We start from the raw sequence: 9,732 nt of genomic DNA, 5'->3' as shown, positions 1-9,732 counted from the left end.
AAGAAGCACTTAATTTAAAAAATATGCAAAAATTGTCTTAATGAATTTACAAATGCTCCTGGAAATCAAATATTGGCCTTTAATGGAAAAGTTCATTATTGACCCTGCTGTGAAGTTTGTGATGTGGTGTTCTGAATCTAAACTGAGCGTGTGTGTGTGTGTGTGTGTGTGTGTGTGTGTGTGTGCAGCGATCCAGTCGGAGAATGAGGTTCTGGTCCTGGTGGAACGAGGCAGGTGAGTAGGTCGAGGTTAAGTCTCGTGTGTGTGTGTGTGTGTGTCTGTGTGTGTCTGTGTGTGTGCGTGTGTGTGTGTCTGTGTGTGTCTGTGTGTGTCTGTGTGTGTGTGTGTGTCTGTCTGTGTGTGTGTGTGTGTGTGTGTGTGTGTGTGACGGCGGGCGGATGCTGACTAACTGGACGTCTCCCCGCAGGACGCTGTACATCGAGGGCGAGAGGAAGCTGGACTTCCAGGGCTGGGCGGCTGCCATCCAGAGGGCTGCTGGGAGTTCTGGAGACACACTGAGTCAGCAGCAGCTGACGGAGGCCGATATTCCTGTGATCGTGGAGCGCTGCATTCACTTCACCACTCAATACGGTAATTATTTATCAACCGCACTCTTTCTGACCCACTTCTTTCTGCTTGATTCTGATTGGTGTTGTGTGTGTGTGTGTGTGTGTGTTGTGTGTCCTGCAGGTCTGACCTCGGAGGGAATCTACCGTAAGAGTGGCGTGAACAGTAAGATCGCCGCCCTGCTGGAGGAGTTCAGACGCGACGCCCGGTGTGTTTGGCTGAAGGAAGGGGAACATCAGGTGGATGATGTCTCTAATGTCCTCAAGCGCTTCTTCAGAGACATCGAGGAGGGATTGTTTGGTCTGGATGCACACAGCTGGCTCAGCGCTACAGGTTAACAACACCGGAATATTATGATATTATTATTAAGACTAAAAAGTGTAACTAATAGATATCACCATATTTTCAGAAGTGGATAAGTTATAGTAAGACAATAGTTTTTTTATTGACTTTATTTTTCAAGTTTCTGAAGTGTGTGTGTGTGTGTGTGTGTTCAGCTTTCACAGACGAGAGCAGTCGTATCTGTCAGTATCGTCTTCTGTTCAGTAATCTTCCCCGAGTCAACCAGGCCACACTACGAGCGCTAGTTAATCATTTATACTGGTGAGAGCCACACTCTTCCTCTTTCTCAGAGAGCACTTCCTCATAGCTCTCCTTTCAGAGAAGTGTTGAACTGATGTGTGTGTGTGTGTGTGTGTGTGTGTGCAGCGTCCAGCGGTTTGCGGATCTCAATCAGATGAATCTTCACAATCTGGCCATCGTGTTCGGCCCGACTCTCTTCCAGGCGGACGGGAAGGACTACAGCGCCGGACGGGTCATCGAGGATCTCATCCAACACTACGTCACTATATTCGATGTACGTATGTTTGCATGCGTTTAGAAGAAGTCTTGCTATGTTTCCTTTTTAAAGTAAGGTTATATTAAGTGCACACAGAGTTTGAGCTGATAAAATCTCTCATATGTTCAGCACTAGATGCGTGCAGTCACTAGCGCCATCTGTCTGTGAGATGAGGGTAAGACACATTACTGACAGGTGTGTGTGTGTGTGTGTGTGTGTTGCAGGTGAACGAGCTGCAGCTGAAGAAGCAGTTAGATGAGATCACATACATCATAAAGCTCAGAGACAACCTCACGCCTAAAGCAGGAACGGTACGAGCTACGATTACTGTCCTGTTTACGAACTCATGCATCACTGCTGCTTCTGAATGACTGTGTTTGTGTGTGTGTGTGTGTGTGTGTGTTTAGGGCAGTGGTGATTTCATCTGCACGGTTTACCTGGAGGAGAAGAAGGACACCGCTGAACAGCATGTGAAGGTGCGTCTGACCTTTTGTACCTGAAGCTCAATATCTGAACAGCATCACACATGAAATCAATGAAACGTGTCAATAATCCTGCTTTACATGTGCAAGACTACAGCTGAGCGTTGTGTCACTGCACAAATACATAAATGTTGACGTGTGATCTCCAGATTCCCGCCACGATGACGGCCGCAGAACTGACCTTCGAGATCCTGGACAGACGGAAAATCAGCGTAAAGGAGAAGGACTACTGGTGCTGCTTCGAGGTGAACGAGAAAGAGGAGATGGGTGAGTGACGGAGCACTGGTTACCCATCATGCACGGGTCACAGTAACACAGCGGCTCACAGGTGTGTGTGTGTGTGTGAGACAGAGCGGCCGCTGCACTATCAGGAGAAAGTGCTGCCCATCTTTCATTCCCTGGGCACTGACAGTCACCTGCTGGTCAAGAAGCACTTCTCCATGGAGGCCATGCTGGTGTATCTGGGTAAGATCCTGAGCTTCGGTTTGGAGACATTAACATGTTTTAATGCCACTAAATGTAAGAGGGGTAATCTGTTTGACTCCAACATTCACCTCAACAATATTCAAAGACTGATATCTGCTGTAATGTTATTTGTTAGGCGTTTTGATTTATAGTGTTTTAAATCAGTCAATTATTTTGTAAGACTTGTGAGAATATTTCATGTCTCTCTCTCTCTCTCTCTCTCTGTGTGTGTGTGTGTGTGTGTGTGTGTGGTCCAGCCAGTAAAGTGGAGGTGTCCAAACACGGTATGATGAAGTTCAGAGAGGAGAGGAGTCTGCTGGGGTTGAGCACGGGGAGCTTCAATGACCGATACTTCATCCTGACCAACACCTCGCTCAGACTCTATAAAGAAGTCCGGGTACGAGTGTGTGTGTGTGTGTGTGTGTGTTTAATCATTTGGTATGGATCCCCGAAAGTGACTTTACTAACATAGTCATTGTCCAGCATCTCTGACCCTCAGAATGTGAATGACCTCTTTGACCTCTCCCTGACCTCTGGCTGCAATCCGGGTTATATATCTTAAACTGAATTTGTGCTTGTAACATGTCGGTGTGTGACCGTATCGATGAATTATTATTATTATTATTATTATAGTTCAATCATGTAAAGGAATGGATGCATAAATAATAAACAGTATGATGTGAGCCCAGTACTAAATCAAGGAGTTAATTAATTGATCGTTAACTTTGAAAGAAGATCATGTGTGTTGAATTGGTCACTCAATGTCATTCATATTTATTGAAAGAAGAATGATTTAATGTACAAAAATTGCTAGCCATTGCTGCAGATATGGCATTAAACGATAAATAAACACTAAAATAGTAGTGATAGTTTTTTATTTAAATTTATTTATTTATGACTATATCATTTTTTAATAAATTTTTGTCCGTGTTAGATTGAGCTATTTTAAGGTCAAGTTACAAATGTCTGAGAAATGTTGCCTCGCCTACGATCTAAGAAATAATTATTTTGTGTATTTTATTTTATTTCAGTTTCTCATGATTATTTTATTTATGGTTTGAGTTAGTGATTATGATCTTAGTGTGTGTGTGTGTGTGTGTGTGTGTGTGTTAGAGCAGACGAGATGCTTGATGTTTTGCTGTGAAACTCTCGTACACAGAATCTGCAAAAGCTGCAAAGTCCAGAGCTGCAGTGTGTGAGTACAGATAGTGTGTGTGTGTGAGCCAAGACGCGTTCCTTCAGGGTTTGGTCGTCTGTGGTCATGTATTCACTTTATGTGAAACAGTCCAAGTGTGTGTGTGTGTGTGTGTGTGTGTGTGTGTGTGTGTGTGTGTGTGTAGGTAGAGGTTTAGTGTCCGCTGCTCTCTCTTGCTCTGGATTAATGGGTTCTCAGGTGGAGGTTTTCCTGTAGTTCTGGGTTCTAGAGTGTGTGTGTGTGTGTGTGTGTGTTTCAGTAGGTTTATCTCTCTCTCTCTCTCTCTCTCTCTCTCTGTGTCTCTGTAGAGTAATCGTGCCGAGAGAGAGTGGCCCGTCAAGTGTCTGAAAGTCTATCATGGCATTAAAAAGAAGCTCCGTCCGCCGACATGGTGAGATCCGCATCTGTTCTAACTCCTAGTGAGCTTTCTAACTAGACAGCATATTAAAGATCAGGTCAGATATAGAGACTGTTTAAGACTTTGTGTCATCAGCTGCACTGGAGCTTTACACGTCCTCCAGATTCAGAGCTTCTCCTCCTTTAAGAGCATCTACATAACCCTTTAATATCTCTGTCTGTCTGTAGCTGGGGTCTCACAGTCATCTATGAGAGTGAGAAACAGGAGAAGCAGGAGAGACAGCAGTGGTGAGAACACACACACACACACACACACAGACTCATATGGTGTGACATTGACGTTTTGCTGTGTTTGTGTGTCAGGTGTCTCTGCTGTGACACACAGAATGAAATGAGGGAGTGGTTTGCTACGTTCATGAGCATACAGGTGAGTCTGAGACCATCACACCAGCGTTCGGTAGTGCTGGAGATCCTGCTGAAGCATGTATTTATCTCTCTCTCTCTCCCTCTCTGTCTCTCTCTCTCTCTCTCTCTCTCTCGCTCTCTCTCGGTCAGAACGGGGGTCGTGTTTGGCCGGCCGAGTGGTTGAAGTCTCGTGCGACGAGTCGCTCTGCGCCGCTGGACGCTCGCTTCGGTAACGTGTCTCTGATTCCTCTGCGGGGCAGTGAGAACGAGATGAGGAATAGTGTCGCCGCTTTCACAGCCGATCCACTCGCCGTGAGTCTAATCAACCAATCACAGCCCGGCTCGGCCAATCACACAGCCAATCACGCGGCTCTCTGCTCCCAAACCCACTGAGAGTTACATGTCATTATTTCATGTTCTTTTTTTTTATATATATAATTCCAGTTTCATGTTATACCCAAATAAATAAACAAGTAAATATTTATATAATGTTCATAAAATATATTTTATATATAAAAATATATATATGTATGATTTTTTCCCTTTTTTAATTTTTGTTTATTATTATTGTTATTTTTTTTTTATAATTGTTTTTTTAACAATTATGTTTCATGTTTCACCCAAATAAATAAACAAGTAAATATTTATATAATGTTCATAAAATATATTTTATATATACAAATATATATATGTATGATTTTTTTCCCTTTTTTAATTTTTTTATTTATTTTTTTTACAATTGTTTTTTTAACAATTATGTTTAATGTTTTACCCAAATAAATAAACAAGTAAATATTTATATAATGTTCATAAAACATTTTATTTAATAAAAAAACAATTTTTTTCCTTTTTCTTTTTTTTTTATTAGAATTTTTTGCGTAAAGAGCTGGTCACAAAGCAATCCCAGCATGCATTACTATGAGTTCTCTAGGTTTCAGAAGCTAAAGACAGACATTTAGATAAAACAGGATCTAATGAATCTGCATGTGAGAGACTGATGGAGCTGTGTGATTACCCATGAGCCCTCACTGTTCTGATTCTCTGAGACGCTTCGTCATGAAGCACACTGTACTAATGATTTATTACGGTCTTCACACGTACGGTCCGACCTGTGGACATCTGATTACCAGTAAAGATCAGAAACTATAAATCATGTGCACACAAATGAGCTCACGACAGAGACTGTTCAATCCTATAAATGTACTGAAGTCAGTTTTCTGATCGAATGAATGCTTTGTTTCCTGCAGCTCTTCAGAAATGTTTGACGGAGTGAACGGTGTTCAGGTGAGACGTCCAGCTTCTGACCATCACTGTTTGAGAAATCACTGTTTAAAGTCATGCAAATAATGAAACGCTGTCTATATGCATGTATAAAATATGTTTTTAATAAATGTTATTGTAGTTTTAGGATCTGAAGGTGTGTGTGTGTCCGTCTCATCAGCAGCCGTGGACCGCTCCGATCTGGATCAGCACCTGAGTGTTCGGATCTTCTCACGCACTTTGACCTTCACAGAGGTGACCTCACAGCACACTGGTCTCCTGACACGTCACACTCCAGGGGTCACATGATGCTGAAGGGCGCGATGGATTTATGTTTCATGTATTTTTTTAACATTCGCTGGACTGCGGCGTCACACGAGGAACGTTTAGTGTCCGTCTGACCGGTCTGAACACTCGAGACTTCGCTCGGACCAAACAGACCCTCACACTTTACAGACTTTATAAATTAGTTGAGATGCATTCCTGTTTTAATGTCAATCCAATGGAAACGAATCACATCAAGAACTTCAAGGTGTGTGTGTGTGTGTGTGTGTGTGTGTGTGTGTGTGTGTGTGTGTGTGTGTGTGTGTGTGTGTGTGTGTGTAAAATGGTGCTTTTACGTCATGGCAGAATACGATAACAATTAGAATTTGTGTGTGTCTGTCTTTGTCTTTTTATTTTAAGAATTTTACACACACACACACACACACATTTATATATATATATATATATACAAATAGTTAAAAAATTAAAAGTATATAGATTAGTATAGTAAATATTTTTTATTAATAAAATTTTTAATTAATTTTTTTATTAATTATTTTTGTACATCTGACATCCCATAATTCTGTGTGTGTGTATGTATTTCTGGATGTGTGTGTTTGTCTTCTATTGAATCCTGTAGAAAATGAAGCGATCATGTTTTGTTGATATTGTCGTAATATAACATTAATTCATATGATTAGCCTTTATAATTTAATCATGATGTTTCAGACATTAGCACTGCATATGAGACTGATTGTTCTTCAATCAGAGAAACATGGGTTTAGTTCACACACACACACACACACACACACACACACACACACACACACACACGAGCAGAATGAATTATCGTAGTTTAATGAATGAAGCTCACAGACTGTAAACACAGCAGCCTCGTTTATTATCTGATCATGTGATTGATTTAATTAGTGTCTCGTTTTATGTGAAATTAAATCAGGTGGCCTAAATGAGTTTGCACAGGTCTTTTCCCTCAGTTGTGTTCGTTTAGTGAGAATCAGAGTCTCTGAAGAGTCTGTTTTATCTGGCAAATATGAAGATATGAAGCCTCTTGAAGTATTATTATCTGAATGTCATATAGAGACGAGTTTAATGTGGCGTCTGGAAAATATAGAAGCGTTTACAAGTCAGAATTGACTGATATAACTTCTTTCTTCAGTGTAACAATTAGCATTTTTTTGGTTAGTCAATAAGCTCCAGTGGTTTTGGACGCCATTGACTTTAATTTAATGCGTTTTCCATTGAAGAAAGTCATTTTTAGCTGAACTATTTGTTTCAAATCTGTACATTTGAGAGCAGGGTGTTTAGTGTCTAATTAAATGATTGTTTTGACATGAGTTTTAGAATGACTGTGAGATTATAACTTGTTTTAAGTCTTTGTACATGTTTTGCAGTATTTGCGCCTTTGTTACATTTGATCAGTGTAAAAATATAATTTTAAAGGTTTCACAGTGTTTGTGTTTGACTGTCAATCAAACTGATCAGAGATGTTATATAAACATTGCAGAACACAGACATTCACATCCATCAATATTATTGTCTGTCTTTGTTTTTTAAATGTATATTTAATTTATAATATTTCTATCAGTTTTAGTTATTTAACTTTTTTTGTTAAACTACATTTTTTCCTTGACATCTAGCTAAAATAAAATAAGTTCTATGTATATAATATACATTTTATTTCAACTTATATATATTCTAATCATAGGTTTTATGTATTTTATTTTATTTCACTTAATGATTAATTTATTTCATGTAATGAAATTGTGTTTTTAATGGCTCTAGTTATAGTTGAAGGGTTTCTGTGGGTCTTAAAAAATCTTAATTTCATAAATTAGGGCCTTAAAAGGACTTAAACGGAGCAAGAATGCTTAAATTCATAAAGCCATGCTATTAAAAGTAAAAATGAATCTTTTCCTGTTCTGTTTTCTACAAATTTCTAACATTACATTTCTTTGAGATGCAAAATGAAGATACTAAATTTTCTAAGAAATTGAACAAATTTAAAATCTAAGTCCTTTGCACTGTAAACAAAGCAAAAATACTGAGCGATAGCATCACTTTTGTGCACTTCAAACAGAAGGTACAGTAAAATTATTACCATGTTCTAGTTAAGCTATATTTCAATTAATTAAAAAGAAATGTAGATGTGTTGTATTTTCAAACTCATTGTGGTCCCAGACATTCACATTTAGAGACCATATGGACATGTTTTCTCTAAAATGTAATTTATAATAACTATAAATAGTAACTATAATAACTCTTGTATAAGCGTCATCGTCATGCTCTCAGGAGTTTCTCTCCGTTTCTCGGTTTTCTGTTTGTTTCTCCGCCGCGGATCATCTTTTTGGGTGCTGTTGCCAGGCAACAGAGAGACACCTGTATGTCCATCCCATAATCATCCTGTCTGTTTCTGCACTTGTTACTGCGTTTTCACGTTTTCATTAGTGTATGACATGAGAATTTGAAGTTTAATTGTCCTGAACATGATGCACAATACAAAACTCTGAATGGTCCTAAAACATGATTTTTATTGATTATAATTGAAGATCATTTTAGGAATTTTTACTGCTTTATTCCATGAAAAAACTAAATTATAAACTAGATTTTGATTGTCATGAACATGATGCACAACGCAAAACACTTGATGGCTCTGACTTCATTTCTTGTAATATATGTTATATTTGATATTTAATTTTAATTACATTAAATTTTTGATTTTTTGTTTTCTTTTTCTTTTGCATGTCCTTCTGTCCTGTAATTATGTAGCCACACCAGAGGAGTGAGAATCACATGTTTTAGAGGTCGTGACCCCGTACAGTAATGATGACGTGATGACTGTAATTGGGCTCGTCTCGGTCAATATCACAGTCAGACTCCAAGCAGTTTGTCCGAACCATTCAGAGTTCTCTTGTGTCCAGCTGAAAGGCTTTTTTCTTGGTTTCACAGACTCAATCTGAGCTCCTCATTAGCGTGACGTCATCTGACCTTCGTATCACCATAGCAACTGTTTCAATGCTTTCTGCTCTTCTCTTTAATCATTTACATTCAGACTGATACGTCATGATTCTTTCTCTCACAATGCTTACATTTATTCATTTATTTGTGTTGCGTTTATGAATTCTGTGGGAATCTGAAGCTGTAGATTCACTCTCTCTCGCACGTCTGACATAGTTTCAATCTTCACTAAAAGATAATGAAAAGAATTGTACAGCCAATTTGATTATAATTAAAAAAAAGTGTTAATTTGAATTATGCTAAATGGACCAAACTGTAACTGAATCTTGTATAACCACAATTTTTTTTTTTGACAATTAAATCATAAACCATTGTTTTGTCTTGCTCTGGTCAATAATGATATTTTGGTCTGTTTCACTTTCATAATGTCTTTTTTCAGAAAACATCCAAAATACACTTAAGTGTTTATTTTATTGCACATTGTTTGCATCTGTAATATCAGTTCCAATCCGTATTTTAAGAGTTTGTTTCTCCACTTCAGCAGAACTTACATACACCAAAACTTAGGGTTATATTCATATCTGTATTCTGAAGGTTTTTACTGTGGGATTTTTGTTCATATATCATTCATACTGATTTATACAACATTATATTCCTAAAAACATGCCGAAAATGCCAATTGTTAAAGGCTTTTAGTTTGTTTTTGGACTTCTGTAGCACCGACACACACCAAAACTTAGGGTTATAGTCCTCTCTATATTCTGAAGGTTTTTACTGAAGGGTTTGTTCATATATCATTCACACTGATTTATACAAGAGTATATTCCTAAAAACATGCCGAAAATGCACATTTTTAAAGGCTTTGAGTTTGTTTCTATACTTTAGCAGCACTTACACATACCAAAACTTAGGGTTATATTCAT

At 38.5% G+C, this 9,732-nt stretch overlaps 1 protein-coding gene across 7 annotated transcripts in view; it reads left to right on the top strand.

Annotated features, from left to right (window-relative positions):
• Positions 1 to 7,297, top strand: part of LOC128029099 (arf-GAP with Rho-GAP domain, ANK repeat and PH domain-containing protein 1) — a 39,527-nt gene extending 32,230 nt beyond the window's left edge. For 2 of the 7 annotated variants that reach the window (XM_052616626.1, XM_052616633.1), the window contains 16 exons: positions 189 to 234; positions 428 to 591; positions 691 to 900; positions 1,065 to 1,170; positions 1,276 to 1,423; positions 1,630 to 1,716; positions 1,813 to 1,881; positions 2,037 to 2,154; positions 2,239 to 2,352; positions 2,610 to 2,749; positions 3,856 to 3,938; positions 4,133 to 4,192; positions 4,268 to 4,331; positions 4,460 to 4,621; positions 5,557 to 5,593; positions 5,712 to 7,297. In XM_052616626.1, the coding sequence (XP_052472586.1) occupies positions 189 to 234; positions 428 to 591; positions 691 to 900; positions 1,065 to 1,170; positions 1,276 to 1,423; positions 1,630 to 1,716; positions 1,813 to 1,881; positions 2,037 to 2,154; positions 2,239 to 2,352; positions 2,610 to 2,749; positions 3,856 to 3,938; positions 4,133 to 4,192; positions 4,268 to 4,331; positions 4,460 to 4,621; positions 5,557 to 5,574 (1,589 nt within the window). In that variant the 3' untranslated portion in view covers positions 5,575 to 5,593; positions 5,712 to 7,297. The remainder of the gene's footprint in view (positions 1 to 188; positions 235 to 427; positions 592 to 690; positions 901 to 1,064; positions 1,171 to 1,275; positions 1,424 to 1,629; positions 1,717 to 1,812; positions 1,882 to 2,036; positions 2,155 to 2,238; positions 2,353 to 2,609; positions 2,750 to 3,855; positions 3,939 to 4,132; positions 4,193 to 4,267; positions 4,332 to 4,459; positions 4,622 to 5,556; positions 5,594 to 5,711) is intronic. The other 5 variants (XM_052616631.1, XM_052616632.1, XM_052616630.1 and 2 more) reach the window with 5 other exon arrangements.
• The last annotated feature ends 2,435 nt before the right edge of the window (positions 7,298 to 9,732 follow it).

The sequence above is a fragment of the Carassius gibelio genome, chromosome A15, assembly GCF_023724105.1.
Source record: "Carassius gibelio isolate Cgi1373 ecotype wild population from Czech Republic chromosome A15, carGib1.2-hapl.c, whole genome shotgun sequence".
Taxonomy (NCBI): Eukaryota; Metazoa; Chordata; class Actinopteri; order Cypriniformes; family Cyprinidae; genus Carassius; species Carassius gibelio.
Note: the sequence above shows the minus strand (reverse complement) of the source record. Positions and strands in the feature narration are given on the sequence as shown.